The 17,057-nt window shown below is 42.1% G+C and overlaps 1 protein-coding gene and 1 long non-coding RNA gene across 8 annotated transcripts in view; one reads left to right on the top strand and one right to left on the bottom strand.

Moving 5' to 3' along the window:
- The window catches only part of LOC138799237 (uncharacterized), a 45,109-nt gene extending 34,745 nt beyond the window's left edge, over positions 1–10,364 (bottom strand). The window contains exon 1 of the long non-coding RNA XR_011364231.1: positions 10,285–10,364. This is a non-coding gene — a long non-coding RNA (uncharacterized lncRNA). The remainder of the gene's footprint in view (positions 1–10,284) is intronic.
- LOC138799236 (gamma-aminobutyric acid receptor subunit pi-like) overlaps positions 1–17,057 on the top strand; it is a 126,964-nt gene that overhangs the window by 71,071 nt on the left and 38,836 nt on the right. For 2 of the 7 annotated variants that reach the window (XM_069980146.1, XM_069980138.1), the window contains exons 1-3: positions 10,061–10,090; positions 14,028–14,116; positions 15,616–15,728. In XM_069980146.1, the coding sequence (XP_069836247.1) occupies positions 10,073–10,090; positions 14,028–14,116; positions 15,616–15,728 (220 nt within the window). In that variant the 5' untranslated portion in view covers positions 10,061–10,072. Of the gene's footprint in view, positions 1–10,026; positions 10,181–10,734; positions 10,925–14,027; positions 14,117–15,615; positions 15,729–17,057 lie in introns of those variants that run through there. The other 5 variants (XM_069980143.1, XM_069980142.1, XM_069980139.1 and 2 more) reach the window with 5 other exon arrangements.

Here is a 17,057-nt window from a genome sequence, read left to right as displayed (position 1 = left end):
ATGTATAAAAGAACAACACATGTATAGGCTCTTTTACACAGGCTGATTATGGAGCAAATGAGCTTTTCTAGGAATATGTATTCCCATTCATCTACCATTTATAAGCAAAACAAACGATCATTCACAGGACCCATCAGCATGGTTGATATTCATTTGCTTCCCCAATCAGGCCTACTTAAAAGGGACCTTAAGATAACCATACACTTTATACTTCTGACAGTATGTGGATTATGGGGCCTCCTGACTCTCCACAGACAGATGATGTTGGTAGAGATAAGGGGTCGGCTTGATGGACTTTTGTTTTTAGTGAGACAAGCAAAAGCTGTCTGGCTATAACTTACCCCTCTCCATAGGGAATGCAGAAAGGTGTGCGGAATGTGTATCTGGGGAGGTCAGGAAAGTTAAAGGGGTTATCCGGCTATGCAAAACATTAGCTATACGGGTGCAAGTATGTAAAAAACAATAAAGAAGCTATGCTTACTTATAGCCTCCTATGGGTCTCCAATCTCCAAGATGATCCTGCCTCCACTTCTGAGACAGACTTGTCTCAGATGACAGCCCACTCAGCCAATAACTGTCCATGGTGGTGTTCAATTGTAATGTAAATTAAGGGTTTTGAGTGCTCTGACAAGATGTTGTGAATTGCGACAAAAGTTCAGATTCGGCAATGTTTGTCCAAACCTTTACATTTTCCATTTGACTTCCGATGGCTAAAGAAATTGGATAAAGCCCATAGGCTGTTTCCATGTTTTCCTGGCAGCCCTAAGGTGGCATCCAAGTTTTCCAAATTCCGGGAGTCATGTGTCGAGTGTTCAGGTTTGGACAAGCTTTGCCAAACCCGAAGTTTTGGCAAGTTCGCTCAACACTAGTTGTGAAGCTTTGTTGAAAGTCTTTCATGAGAAATTGCCTAACTAAATAAAAGGTAAGGATGGACACACCTTGTAGATCCTTAGATCTCTAAAGCTTTGTCGTTGCCTTCATGTTATGCCTTGCAGTACTGAGGTTCAGTGGTCACACTTTTCTCCATTTATGTAAAGTATTTTCTCATTCAATAAAAAACATCCTAACTTGTCATTTGGCTTCCTATGAAATTAGAACATAAGTGAATAAAAAAGTTCCTTAAATAGATAAGTTATGTAATTTTATATATTTACCTGTTCTCTGTTCACACTGGGCTCTGATCACTGATGTTCCAAATTTACAAGTGATTTTGTTTGTGTAAATCAGTTTTATTGAGAGGTTATAACAGTAAGAAATAAATTGAAAGCATTTAAAGGGACACAGTCCCTGCATCAGATATCTGTAGACAAAAAAATACAGAATACAGAAAATTAGTTAGGAGTCCTACCATCAAAACATTAAGTAGGAGGTGATATCTTGCATAAATATCCAGAAGGGATAATGTTTAGTGTTGCCTCGGTATCGTCACCCGCCAAGTCTCTAAAAAAGCCAACCGGCCATTGGGTTACCACCAAGGTGGCGAAGAACTAGCTAAAGAACTCCATCACATTTTCACGTAAAAATGCAAAGCAATTAAAACCAAAGAAGTGAAAGCAGATAGGAAGAGAGAGTTCCAGGGACACAGACAAAGCAAAAAAAAAAAAAAAAAAGGGGCCGGGGTACTTAGGTGTCAAGAGAGGGGGAACGGGAAGGGGCCGTACCAGAGAAATGTCTCAAGTGAGGTGATCAGAAGCTTGTAAGTAAGGTTTAAGCCAGTCTGTGTGCAAAGGCAGGGCTAGTTTCGTAAGAGGACCAGGGAAGCCACAATCGTTCAACTTTGGACCCCGAGTCATGATCCTCCGCCATCAGAGTCTCCATTCCTAATAGAAAATCCATCTCAGTCACCTATTCGGCAACCATTGGGTGAGCTGTGGACTTCCAGTGTCTAGGAATGGCCGTCCCTGCTGCCGTCAGAAAGTGGCGCAGTAGACCCTTTCTAATGTTAAAAGTGATTGTTAAGACATCAGGCTAATCTGTGCTACAATACCATAGACAATTATCCTGGAGCTCTACACACTGAAAAGTTTTTATAAAAATACTAAAAATGCAGCCTCCATACTTGTGCCTTGCACTCTGAACCAAGCAGTCCCTCTATATATCTACTTTGCTTATGTAGTTCGGTGGGTAGCCACATTTACTCTCCATCCCTAGCTACTCTGGAGATCTGTGTTAAGTCTCAGCAAAATCCAACAACTAAATGGGTGTAAACTAGGAAAGACACAGAGAAGGATAGGAACTAGTGTTGAGCAAGCACTAAAATGCTCGAATGCTCGGTTCTTGAGTTGAGCATTTTTCAATGCTCAAGTGCTTGACTCGAGTAAGGAAACCCAATGTAATCAATGGAGTCAAGCACTTAACCAGGTGCCTCCTGCTTGGCAGAGCAGAGGGTGCCTAGTTAATCTTTTGCATTTTTTTGCTCTAATTTTTGTATATTTTGTTCCTTGAAGGAAAAATTTGAATCACAAAAAAATAGGTTTCTGCAAGTCACATTAGAACTCAACCGGCAACCAGTTATTGAAGGTGGATGGCCACCTTTATCCATGCACTGCGAGGTGCTCGGTCCAGCTCCCCCAACGGACAGAGATAATTCCATCTATAATAGATACAGTATTAGAAAGACTTTTCTTGACTTTGGTATGTATTGATGTAACACCTGGAGTAGTGGATCCACTGGACCGTCACCAGCGATGGCACTAACCTCACCAGGGAGCGGAGTCTAAGGGGCCGCTGGTTTTCACCAGAGCCCGCGGCAAGGTGGGATGGACTTGCTGCGGCAGGCGACCCCCAGGTCGCTACCCCTGGCTTGGTTGCTAGTGACGGCAGGCGAGGCGTGGCAGGAGCAGTAGGCAGGAGATGGTGCTGGCAGAGGTCTGTAGACGTAACCGCAGGTGACAGGCTGAACACAGAAGCAATGGAGTGACAGGGGAGCAGGAACCAGGAACAAGGACTTGGGACCAGGTAGCGGATAGGAATCAGGAACAACAGGGGGCTGGGCCAAACGCTATGGGAAGCATGTAGAGGCTCCAACCCCTGTAGTGGGGCAGGGCTGGAATATATAGGGAGTGATTGGTGCAACTAACCAATTAAGGGCGGACTGGCCCTTTAAATCTGAGACAACCGGCGCGCGCGCCCTAGGAGGCGGGGACGCGCGCGCCGGCCGACACAGTGAGAGACAGGATCGGAGGAGAGGTGAGGCGCCCCCAGGGGCCGAACTAGCAGCAGCGCCGGGTCCCTGCACAAGGACCCCGGCGGCTGCATGGGGCAGGAGGAGGTCGCGGCGTGACAATGGAAAAGTCACCTAACCTTAGTATTGGTACTGCCAGACATTACAAAAAGGAAATCATAACTGCTAGATCAATAAAAGACAAGCGATAAAAAGCTCAGCATATAGAAGGAAAACATCAGGGTTTATTCCATTGCAAGAAAGTATGCAGATCTTACAAATTAACAGGGTAAAAGGCAGGAGAAATTCAGGTATAACAGCTGAGGGGCTGTGCTAGGGTCATGTAGTATACTTGGTAGTATACTTTTTTTTATCAATGGACACATAAAAAACACACACCGAACAGTCTGTTGATACATACATGTAGTAGATTGATGTAATTTGAGAGTTTGAATAAAGGGAAAAAAACTTGGAACCCCTCAGGAAGCTGAAAAGGCAAAACTGGTTGGGAAATGAGAAAACTACTGTTGCTATCTGCTGAAGGAATAAATGTGCTGTTATATCAGCAACTATTCAGACCTCAGTGTGGTCCTCTGCGTGTAAAGTAAGGCCACATCATGGCTGAACTCAACTCAATACCAGTCCTCATGGCCCACCAACCAGTCATGTTTTGAGTTTTTTTTTGCCTGTTGTTTTTGTACTGTTCTGCTATCTCCTGTTTGACCTGTATCTGCCTGACTGTTCCTTATTGTGTGTGTCTGTCTTGTCTCCTTCTGTGTTTCACTTGCCCAGCATAGTGACAGTCACCCATTTCTCACTGATTGCTTAGGTTCGGGCTCACAAGTAGACAGACACAGTCTTGGGGGGCCTCGTGCTATGGCTCACTCTGTCTCTCTGTCCCTGTTTTTCATCTAGGTCCTGCGTTTTCCTACATGCGCTTTGCGCCCTAGAAGTGTTGGGCTTATATCTTATATCTTAAACTGTCACTTTCGTTACAAAAAAAACTTTTGACATGTCCTAGAGACATGTCAAAAGTTTTGATCAGTCCAGATCTGAGTGTTCAGACCTGTACCAACAGGGAGAATGAACAGGGAGAATATGCGCTGCACCACGTCCACTCTCTGGAGTTACAAACAAAAGTTGGGCTTATAATGGAGCTCTATGGAGCCTGACTCTCTTTTCTAACTCAGAGCAGGGAGAGGACGTACCACAGCACATATTCTCCCCGCACACAATTCCCATCAATACAGGTGTGAACACTCGGACCGACCTGAGCCGGAGCAATCAAAACTTTTGACGTGTCTCTTTGACACGTCAAAAGTTTTTTTGTAACGACAGGCACACTTTAGGTACGACAATACAAAGAGATGGGATCAAAATTACAGTGATATTGCGCAGTGCTTGAATTTCCTCATTTACACAGGTGAATTGTTTCATTTCACTGAGGTGAGGTTTAACTATTGTGGAAACCTACTAACACACTATGGCTAGGTTCTCACTTCAGAAACATACTGGGCAAAGACGGCCGTCTCGTATATAGATGCCAGCTAAAAAATACTTTGATAAGCATTACCGGCCGTCTATTTAGTGAGACGGCCTCCTTTGCCTGATATGTCCCTGCAGTGAGAACATAACTGTGACTTTTGTGCTGGCTACACGGAGGCAAGGTGCCCTGTTGTAGTTTCCATTTGGATCCACTTGCCCCTCATCCATATTTTTAGTCGCTAATTTGTAATGCCGCCCTCTATCATTAGGGTCTCTATAGTAGCTGCCTCTATGTTTTTTAGGCCCTTATATCGCTCTCTGCTAATATAAAATTGGTTTATTCCAATTTGGAACTTTCTTTTTAATTTCATAGTAAAAACCTTCCTTTTAATTTACTGCATGATATATAAATTATGACATCAAATAATGCTTTATTAGAAAAGCCTCCTCTGCACAGAGGCCGGGTGTGCAGCTGCTTTCTATCACTGGCTGCCCGCCATCCAGATGTGTCCTGCATCGTCAGCATGTTAATCTTCCTTCCTAAATGCTCTTTCATAGACAGTAATGGAAGAAAATTGTACCAAGCCGTCACATATGCTGAATGTAAGCAGAACGGATGCTAAATGGCATCGAGCTCTTGGATCGGATATAAATGCGCATGGTGCAGCTTTGTGTGGTATCATTTTTATTAATAAATCAACTTCATTTTAACTGGAACTTCCTTTACCTCTATCGCGATAAAATAAACCACTATTAGAAGTAAGGGTTGTCCTCACTGGGCAATTATTTCTTTGATAAAGGTGGTCTTCAAAGATTTTTTGGCAGGTAGCGCCAACAGAAAGTGGTTAATTTCCTAACAGCACCACCGCAGGAGAAATAAGGTATCACACAAGGCCCTTTAAGATCTATGTACTGTTTGAGTAATGCACATACATGCTGGCCCTCCAAATCTATAGACTTTGTAGCTGTTGTATGGGGCTGTATGGGGGCTGTTTTTTTGCACTTTGACCTCTAGTATTTATTGTTCCATTTTAGTTATTAACACACCTTGGTCTACTCAGTAAAAAATATCTAGGTGACACATATGTTACAGGGGGGGGGGGGGGGTGTAAGGAAATTCCCAGAACAATGTTCCAGGAAATGATGCTTGCAAATAATAGAGAAAAGGAGTAGTGATAAAAAAAAAATGTCAGTTTTTGCCACAATTTAACTGACTGCAATGGCAATGCATTGAAGTCAATGGAAAGACGGACGTAAAATGCACACAATGTATTAAATAACAGGCGTTTTGTACCGCAGACGTCAAAATAATGAACATGATCATTATTTTCGGACGTCTTTTGCAAACAGCGGACATTTTTATTAGTTGTTCACACACAGTTTTTCTTTTGTCACCGTTCTTTCTCCATTTTTTACTATTAAATTCAATGGACTTTTCAATTAAGCAGTACCCAAAGTCTTATTAGTAACCATACTAAAATAATGTGCAGTCATTGCAGGGGGGAGGCAAGGCTGATAAATATTGTTTGTTATCTTAGACTCAAAATGACGGACGTCATTTTAAACGGAGCTGAAAAAACATTGTGTGAACATAGCCCAATAAAAACCTAACAGCATCCAATTTTTGAAAATGTATACGCAACCAAGTACATAGCAATGCATAGTTTGGAATTGCTTGACAAAGACCCTATGGAGTCGAAACATTGCTATTGGAGATGAGCTAACTTGCCAAAAGTTTGAATTTGCAAGTTTTGAATTCTGCTGCCTAGAGAAGGTGGATACAGCCCATGGACTGCCTGGAAAACATGGATATTGCGGAAACAACGTTTTGACTCCATAGAGTCTTTTTTCAGGCAATCCCAAATCGTAATTAACTGTACGTTACTATATACTTGGTTACTAATAAATTTTAAAGACTTGAAACCCTTTGGCTGCTCTTGGATTCTTTCTTCCTTCGGAATTTTAGGAAAAGCCAGAATAAGGGCAATGGATGGGAATCCCTCCCTCCAGATATACTTTTGGCTTGAAGCCCAAAAAAAATTTAAAATAAAATAAGCAGTGGAAGTATATAACCCGTTAAACTGCTTGTCCTGGGAGAAAAAGTTGGCTGAAGCAGGCGATGTGACGTCCAATAGCTGCACAATGTGGCCCACATGCAATGATTGGGATATGCACCTGCCCCCTCCACGTCTCGAGAGGCTTACCTCCAAGATGTGGAATGGCCAGAAGCTGATGTAACACACAGATTTATTTATTTTTTAACCAAAGATTCAAAAGGAATGGGAAATCCGTCACTAGGTTTATGCCACCTTAGATCAGCACAAACTAGTGACAGAAATGCTGAATAGGGACTACCCCTTTTGCTTCCTTTCTGCATTGTGAGCCTAATACAATATGGGAGTCTGCCATGTATGTGCTCCTATTAGGCCAAAGCTTATCTTCTGCTGAAGCTTACTGGTTGTGCTGTGGGACCCTATTATCACATCAGAGCCAGGGGGCCAGTCTGCAGTGACCACATGAAACTGCTCTTAATAGTAACATAAGGAATGTATCACTAAAAGCATTGATCGATATGCTGCCGGATCCCACTTATGAACACTAATTGAGATATTCGACATATACTCCCAGCTAGTACGTCTCAGAGATTTCCTCCATGTCTCCTCTGTGGAGCTGTGTTGATTCCGCCTCTGTGACCAGTCAGGTGTGAAATTAAGTAAATCTGAATAGTTTTGCTTATTTACATCCAAGTGATACTGTATGTGAGGATAATGCCAGCTCACCGAGCCGTGCTGAAAGGCCCAGGGCACATTAACTGCTCTTATTTGGGATTGTGATTGAGCAATAATTACTTACAATGGAAGGCACATTGCCATGTTTCAGCACACTATATGTACAGGAGATTATTATGTGATGGGAACCTGAGATCTTTCAGCGATTAGTGTTATGTTTTATATAGTTAATAATTAAAATAAGCTGATAAATGTTTTCTGAATATATATTTATTGGCAATCATGTATTGTGGGTTACATTCCGCATCTATGTTTATAAATGGTCCTCATCCCTCTCAGCTTTTGATCCAGTGTCCTTCTCCTACCACCTTCCCTAGTGACCCTATTCCCTCACACCTCATCCAATTACTTCTGTCGTCACTACCCACCTCACTAAAATATTCATCCTCTCCCTCTTCTTTGGTGTCTTTCCCTCCTTCAAACATTCTGTAATAACCCCACTGCTGGAACACTCTCTCTTGATCCATCCTGTGCATCTATCGATCTGTCACTAGTCTTCCTTTCATCTCTAAACTCCTGGAACATCTGGACTAGTCTCGCCTAACCCGCTATTCTCTCTGATGACTCTCTAATCAACCCCCTACAGTCTGGCTTACGATCCCTTGACTCCACTGAAAGCGCTCTTACCAAGGGGTCAAACGATCTCCCGAAGGCCAAATAACAAGAGAGCTACTCCTTGCTGATTCTCCTGGATCTCTTAGCAGCGTTTGACATCATAGACCACCAGCTTCTCCTCTCCATGCTTCACTCTCTTGACCCCAAGGATTCTGTTTTCTCCTGGTTCTCTTCCTACCTCTCTGACCGTTCCTTCAGTGTATCCTTTTTGGGCTCTATTTCTTCTTTACCTCTTACTGTTGTGGTTTCCCAGGGGTCAGTCCTTGGTCGCCTCCTCTTCTCCCTCTATACAGCCCCCATCAGACAGACCAGCAGGTTTGGCTTTCAATACCATCTCTTCGCTGATGACACCCAGCTATACACCTCTTCCCAAGACATCACCCCTGCATTTCTACAAAGCACCAGTGACTGTCTATGTGCTCTAATACTATGACTTCTCTATTGCTCAATCTTTCTTAAATTGAACTTCTTGTATTCCCTTCTTCTAACCAACTTAAACCTGACATCTCACTCTCAGTCGGTGGTACTAACATCACTCCTGTACATCAAGCTCGATGTCTGGGGGTTATGCTAGACTCTGATCTATCATTTACTCCCTATATCCAAGCTCTTGCATGTTCCTGTCTTCTATATCTAAAAAACATCTCCAGAATCCGCCCATCTCTTACCATAGACACAGCTCAGACTCTGACTGTCAACCTGATCCATTCCCGACTTGACTACTGTAACTCCCTACTAATCAGTCTTCCTTTCTCTAAGCTCTATCCTCTCCAGTCTATCCTGAACGCAGCAGCCAGGCTCATCTTCCTCTCCAGCCGTTATACTGACGTCTCCCCCATGTGCCAGTCACTGCACTAGTTGCCCATTACATCCAGAATTCAGTTCAGACAGTTCACCCTCACCCATAAAGCTCTCCACAATTCTGCCCCTCCATACATCTCCTCCCTCATCTCCCCCTGCCATCCTACCCGTGCTCTACGATCTGCTAATGACCTCACACTTATCTTCTATAATCGGAACCTCTCACTCCCACCTCCAAGACTTCTCTTGTGCTGCACCAGTTTTGTGGAATGCTTTACTCAGACATTAGACACATACCCAATACTTACCATTTCAAGTGTGCCCCCAAAACTTGGGAAAATAGTGAAGTGGTGAGGTGGACTTACTATGCAGTTATATGAGTTAGGGGTGGTCAGTAGAGATAAGCGAACCTGCCGAGGTTCGAGTTCGAATGAACCTAAACTCTCGGCGTCTGATTCCCGCTGTCTGCAGCCTCCGTGAAGAGGGTGGATACAGCCGGAGGACCTCCTGGAAAACTGGGATTCAGCCTATGGCTATGGCTGTAACCTAGTTTTCCAAGCGGTCCTCCGGCTGTATCCACCCTCTTCACGGAGGCTGCAGACAGCGGGAATTAGATGGCGAGAGTTCAGGTTCATACGAACCTGAAACCTCGGCAGGTTCGCTCATCTCTAGTGGTCAGTAATGGAGGTTCTGTGCATATTACAGGTTGGTTTTGGCCACTGAGCCTCATTATACCTATTATTAATGTTATTTACAATATTTTTTTTGCTATAACCCTCCTTTCCTATTTGTTGTGCCCTATATATTTTAATGTAATGGTAATTTATTCTCTTTTTTTGACGGTTTACCCACCATGTGTCATATACAACGGTGATTTTGTCTGAAAATGTATACATGTTCCCTCACTGTACTGGTGTTCTGTACTGCTTCCATTTTCATTTTTATTGATTTTTTTTATTTGGTTTTATTATATTTTGTGTCAATAAATGATATATTTTTGGGAGATTGTGGTGTCCAGCATTGTTTGATCCCTGTGAATCTTGGTGTTTTCTATATGTATAATGGGGGAGATTTATCAAACATGGTGTAAAGTGAAACTGGCTCAGTTGCCCCTAGCAACCAATCAGATTCCACCTTCCATTTTCCAAAGAGCCTGTGAGGAATGAAAGGGGGAATCTGATTGGTTGCTAGGGGCAACTGAGCCAGTTTCATTTACACCATGTTTGATAAATCTCCTGTACGTAACGACAAGTTGTGTGGTACACATTTTTTGTTTAAAACATAAATATTATTATTATTTATGTTTTGGTGATCCATATTTTTGTTGGTAAGGCAGTCCATTTAGGATTTACCCAATTTACCCCTTAATGGTGCGTTCACACCTACAGGATCTGCAGCTGATTTTCTGCAGCAGATTTAATCGATGCTCACCTCTTCCCGTCAACCATAGCTGCCATATCGATACTCCCAGTGCCTGGTCCTCATCACTACCTTCTTCTTCCTTGTGACATTTTGACTTGGCAAGTCCCATCATTAGCTGAAGCCGGACACAGCTGTGACCAGTGATTGGCTAAGCAGGGAAGCTCCTGTCAAGATTAGTATAAATGAAGTTGTGGTGGGGATCAGGAATGGGAGTGTTATAGCTGGTGATCAGGGATAGAAGAGTATGTGTACATTTTTTTTAAATTCCCAAACTACTGTTCTAATCTCTATATTTGACACTGAGAAAGTAGAGTTACAGTCAGGTGTCAGGTGCTCTATTCCGTATTATGAAAAAGTACCATGTCACAGCTATTTATTTATTTCTGTTAGTAACAAATGCAGTGTAAGGTTGCCTATGTCTGACACATCTAATTGAAGGCAACACCATTATTTCCTTAGGGAAACTGTCAGGAACTGTAACAGTCTGAATATTGCAATGTGTAGAAAAAGAACAAACCAGATGGAAGTTTTTCCCCTACGGCACCCTCACTTTCCCACCACTTTGGTTTGTGTTAAGGTCCTCGGATGCCCCCAGGACTTGGGTGCCTCTTGTTAGTCTGGTGATTAACTCTCTGGAGAATGTTTGCAGGTAAGGTATTAAGCCAAGCAGCGGAATATGACATACGTTTTCTTTGGGAATCAAAACACATAAACATCATAATCACTTACCAAGAAAGGTATGCAGGAGATAAAATAGGTTTAAAAGTCAACAATGGAGTATAAACACTTACAGATGTGGTCTGTAGTCAGTAGTCTGATAACAAAGGGGCAGTAATAGATATAGCAGAGCTGGATATGCAGCAGCACCTTGATTATTGATTAGACCTTGAGACTCTAGGGGGTGAAAATTATCAATGGCTTTGTACTGGTTATTGTGTAAAATTGCTTACAATTTTTAAGCACTTATTTTCTCAATGATTTTTTGACTTTTCATAGGTTTTACGCAAAAAATTGGAGAGCATTGCACAAAAATCGAGAGTCGCATCTTTTTATTTATGGTTTCTAGTGAAAGCATTGATAAATCCCCCTTCCAATGTGCACCTAGGGCAATGCCCCAGATTTACCAATACTGTCTAACAGTTAGACATGGCCAACCTAGACTAGCCACATGTTCACACTGGCTAATCTAAGTTTAAACCCAATGCTCCAGCAACATTTTTTTTCTTTCAAATTAACTGGTGTCAGAAAGTGCCAGAGAGTTGGAATTTACTTCCACTAAAAAAAAAAATCTCTTCCAGTATTTATAAGCTGCTTTATGTCCTATATATCTACTGGATGTCTATGTCTATGACATACAGCGGCTGGTAAATATTGGAAGACTTGAGATTTTTAAATAGAAGTTAAAGGACAACTCCCGCGGGACCCCAAAAAAATAAAAAACACAGACACACACAGACACCATACTCACCATCTCTCCGGTGACGATCGCCACTTGATTCGCCAGCCGTCCGCCTCTCCGTCGCCGCCGTCCGCCATACAGCGATGTCTCCAACTTCCGGGTCCAGGGGATGGAAAAGGCTGCCGGTGCGCAAGCGCACTGGCAGCCTTTTCATTGGCTGGAGCGCATCACATGGCTTCCAGCAAGCTCAGCCAATCAGGGCTGAGCAAGCTGGAAGCCATGTGATGCGCTCCAGCCAATGAAAAGGCTGCTGGTGCGCATGTGCACCAGCAGCCTTTTCATCCCCATTCACTTTGCATGAAGACGCCGAGGAGGAAGAAGACCCGGACCGCCCCTCGGCTCTGACGTCGTCGTCACCAGATGCCGCCCCGGAGAAGAGGACCGTGACGATCGTAATAGGTAATGTATACATTCCTTAACTTCCGGGGTGGGGGGTCGGGGGTCCGAAAGTGGGGGAAGGGGGCCAGGCCGGGTATTTAACCACATTACAAAGTTATATAACTTTGTAATGTGTGTTAAATGAGCAAAAAAAAATTTTTGTGGGAGTTGTCCTTTAATTACAAATTCGTATAACTTTCTGACACCAGCTGATTTGAAAGAAAAAACAGAAGTTTCACTGGAGTTGCCCCAAAGAATGAGGAAAAGTGGCAAAAAAGTATTAAAAACTCATAATATATGTGCCATGTAAAACAGTTTTGTGTTGCATATTGTGCCATTAGCAATAGTAAACATATCCCGATATTTTTTCCTAAATTTGGAAATTTGCCTTCTTCTCCCCTTCCCCCATTGATTATATGCTTTAGTTTATTCACAAGTTAAACACTGAAACCAATTTAAAAAGACCACCCAAAAATTGCATTGAAAAGTGGTCTTCTATGGGGCCAATGTTCTCATAGCAATGGCCTCTATGCATAGTGTAGGGTGGACTGAAAGTTCATCACACAAATTTGGGCTGGATAAGGGAGTTATTTTCAATTAAATGGTCTTCTTTGTAATGGTCTACTTAGAGAGGTGGTCTTCTATGCAGAGCTCTTCTCCTAGAGGTAGTCTTCTATGCAGAGCTCTTCTCCAGAGGTGGTCTTCTATGCAGTGCTCTTCTCCTAGAGGTGGCCCTCTATGCAGTGCTCTTCTTCTAGAGGTGGTCTTCTATGCTGTGCTTTTCTTAGAGAGGTGGTCTTTTATGCAGTGCTCTTCTTCTAGAAGTGGTCTTCTATGCAGTGCTCTTCTCCTAGAGGTGGTCTTCTATGCAGAGCTCTTCTCCAGAGGTGGTCTTCTATGCAGTGCTCTTCTCCTAAAGGTGGCCCTCTATGCAGTGCTCTTCTTCTAGAGGTGGTCTTCTATGCAGTGCTCTTCTACTAGAGGTGGTCTTCCATGCAGTGCTCTTCTCCTAGAGGTGGCCCTCTATGCAGTGTTTTACTTAGAGAGGTGGTCTTCTATGCAGTACTCTTCTGCTAGAGGTAATCCTTTATGCGGTGCTCTTCTCAGAGAGGTGGTCTTCTATGTATTGATCTTCTCGAAGAAGTGGTCTTTTATATGATGGTCTTCTCAGAGAGGTGGTCTTTTATATGGTGGTCATCTCAGAGAGGTGGTCTTCTATGAGGTAATCTTCTCAGAGAGGTAGTCTTTTATGCGGTGCTCTTCTACGAGGTGGTCTTCTATGTGGTGGCCATCTCAAAGAGGTGGCCTTCTATGCGGTAATATTCTTAAAGAGGTGGTCTTTTATGTGGTGCTCTTCTATGAGGCAGTCTTCTACGTTTTGTTTTTCTCAAAGAAGTAATCTTTTATGCCGTGGTCTTCTCATGGCGGTAGTATTCTATGCAGTGGTCTTCTATGTGGTAGTGGAAAGGTATCATTGTATAAACAAAATCATTGTATTATCATTTTCAAAATGAATTACTAATAAAACAATCCATCTTTTTGGTCTAGTCTCATTGGAATGGTTCATGTGACATTTAACTCATTGCCTTGTATCACTTTAGCCATCACAAAACTCTCAGTGAAGACTGAACATTTCTGACTATATCGACTCATATTCAAGTCACTGAAGTGCTTAGTTTGTATATCTGATTCAAGTTATAGTAGTGTTATATGACTTAGAGGAACCTTCCAGGTAACAGTTTTATGCCCATTATGAGGCCTGAGTATGACCCAGGGAGGGGTGTTTGATATTTATTAAATCCATAATTCCTGCCCCATCACCCCAGGCCCTGCGGTAAGCACACACAATGCATCTGGAGTTGTTTCTCATGAAAGTTGATGAGCACAAGCTGAGAGTTTGCTTATGTCTTTGCAGGAAATATCTCTGCCTTCCACTGCTCTTTCCATCCTAAAAATGTATTGTCTTCGACTGGGAATCACGGCACTTCTATCAGTTTTATGCAGGTAAAGTTATTGTACTTGTTCAAACAAAAATAAATCCTGTAGATGGGTTTTATGGGCCGGTGATGATACATTACTGCTTTTATACTATGTAGTTTTAACTCCAAAGCTTCTGGGCTTGAGAGAGAACCTTAAACACAACTAACTTAATGTGGGGTATTGTAAGAATATGTAAGGCTCTGGATCCCAATCTAACGTCTAATTCTTTCTTTCTTTCTTTCTTTCTTTCTTTCTTTCTTTCTTTCTTTCTTTCTTTCTTTCTTTCTTTCTTTCTTTCTCTCTCTCTCTCTCTCTCTCTCTCTCTCTCTCTCTCTCTCTCTCTCTTTCTTTCTTTTTTCTCTCTCTTTCTTCCTTCCTTCCTTTCCCTCTCCCTTTTTCTTTCCTACCTTCCTTCTCTCTCTCTCTCTTACTTCCTTTTTCTTTCTCTTTTTTTCCTTTTCTCTCTCTCTTCCTCTCTTTTTCTCTCTCTCTGTTTCTTTCTTTTCTTTCTTTCTTCCTTCCTTCCTTCCTTCCTTCCTTCCTTTCTTTCTTTCTTTCTTTCTCCCCCCCCCAAACCTCTTGTACCTTCAGATAGCTGCTTTTAATCCAAGATCTGTCCTGGGGTCCATTCGGCAGGGGATGCAGTTATTGTCATAAAAACAACTTTTAATCCACCAGCACTGTGTCTAACGGCCGGGGCTTACATTTGTATATGCATTAGGCTGGCACCACCTCTCCGTCCTTCCTCCCCACCCTCCTCATCATTAGGAATGCTCCAGGCAGATTGCTTCCTATTCCCCACCTGTGTGCATAATGAACATAGGCTGGATCGTTAAGACACCTGTGCAAAGCTCAAACAGCAGTAAATGTTCCTGGATCATTCCTAATGATGAGGAGGGTGGGGAGGAAGGACAGAGAGGTGGTGCCAGCCTAATGCATATACTAATGTAAGCCCCGGCCGTTAGACACAGCGCTGCAGGATTAAAAGTTGTTTTTAGGACAATAACTGCATCCCCTGCCGAACGGACCCCAGGACAGATCTTGGATTAAAAGCAGCTATCCGAAGGTACAAGTGGTTTGGGGGAAACAGATTGTGGGTACAGAGTCACTTTAAATGTATCTATTTTTTTTTGTTAACAAAGCTGTGAGGGTGCATTTTTTGCTGAGTGATCTGGCATCACTTTTGCATAGATCAGACTTTTTGATAACCTCACAGGAATTCCCCATTCAGCCAATCACTGGCCAGTCACTGGCTTCACTGCTGCGGTTAGTGAGTGTCTGAACAGGTGATTCCTACATGGTCAACACCAGAAACCAGGGCTGGATAGTGGACAGGTCAGTATGACTTATTTTTAATTTTTATATTACCCTGATTATGTTTTTATTTGTTTTTTTTTTTGTTTTTTTTCTGAGACTGGAACACCCCTTTAAGAGGTTAAGTCAAAATTATTGAATAATTCCTTGATGTTTTAAAGTATTAATATATTATATATTTATTCTTTATTTCCCATTGCCTCCAACAGCATCAGTTACATTGTTACTGTTAATGCAGAAGGAAAGGAAGGAGAGATCCTCCCCCCTACAATCCAGAAGCTGATGAAAGGATATAATAAGTATCTGCGCCCCTTCTTTGATAGTGAGTACTTGTATTTTGTATAAATGAAAGAACATGTTTTCAACATTGTATTGGATTTTATACTAATTCTTGAATGTTTTATATTGGTTTATATGCTATTTGTTTGAATTTCAATAATTTATGAGAATGCCATACTTGCTATAATACACATTGTATGGAGATGATTGGAACATTAGAACATTTATCCCCCAAACTCGAAATGATGTGTAATGAATCCTCATACATGACAAGTATAAATGTAAAACATTAATCTTGCTATTTTATTTTATTTTTTAAAGTGTAGAACTGAGGCATCACACTTACAGTACCTATCCAGGGCTTTATGGGTGGTGTAGCATAGGAACACAGGGGGAGATTTATCAAACATGGTGTAAAGTTAAACTGGCTCAGTTGCCCCTAGCAACCAATCAGATCCCACCTTTCATTTTCCAAAGAGTCTGTGAGGAATGAAAGGTGGAATCTGATTGGTTGCTAGGGGCAACTGAGCCTGTTTCACTTTACACCATGTTTGATAAATCTCCCCCATAGTTTGGAAGACTAAAAAAAGAAATACCCCATGCATCTATTTTCTTCATTATTCCCATTTCTTGTAAGGATATGTGCACACTGAGAAAAATTTGCAGAATTTCCAGAGGATTCTGCATCAAAATGTGCGTGTAATCTGCTCAAAATTCCACCTAAAATATGACCATTTTACTTTCCCATAGCTTTTAACCCCTTCCCGCATCAGCACGTAACTGCCGCGCCCGCTAATTATACATTTAAATGCAGCTGTCAAAACTGATTTAAATATATTGTATCCCCCCCTTCCCTGGTGTCTAGTGGAAAGATCTCGCAGGGGGGGGGGATTCCTTCTACTGAGCTGGCCGGGGGCTCAGCGTCACACTGATGCTGATCCCGGCTCGGCAATCTGTCGATCTGGTCTGCTGCAGACCAGAGTAATACAGCAATGATCTGATCGATCATTGCTGTATTAAATATACAGCAGAGATCTCTATGTGAGATCACTGCAGTAATACTGAATTTCCCCCAGGGGGATTAAACGTTAAAGTATAGAGTTAAAAAAAAAGTGTTTTAATTAATAAAAAATAATAATAATAAAAAAAAATAAAATAAACGTTTGAATCACCCCCCTTTTCCCATTTTATAACTAAAAGTAAATAAACATATTTGGTATCGCTGCGTGTGTGATCACCCAAACTATTAAATTATCACATTCTTGATCTCCCACGGTAAACGGCGTAAGCGCAAAAAACGCCAAAGTGCAAAATTTTGCAATTTTTGTCACATCAAATTCAGAAAAATTGTAATAAAAAGTGATCAAAAAGT

This window comes from Dendropsophus ebraccatus, chromosome 8, assembly GCF_027789765.1.
Source record: "Dendropsophus ebraccatus isolate aDenEbr1 chromosome 8, aDenEbr1.pat, whole genome shotgun sequence".
NCBI lineage: Eukaryota > Metazoa > Chordata > Amphibia > Anura > Hylidae > Dendropsophus > Dendropsophus ebraccatus.
Note: the sequence above shows the minus strand (reverse complement) of the source record. Positions and strands in the feature narration are given on the sequence as shown.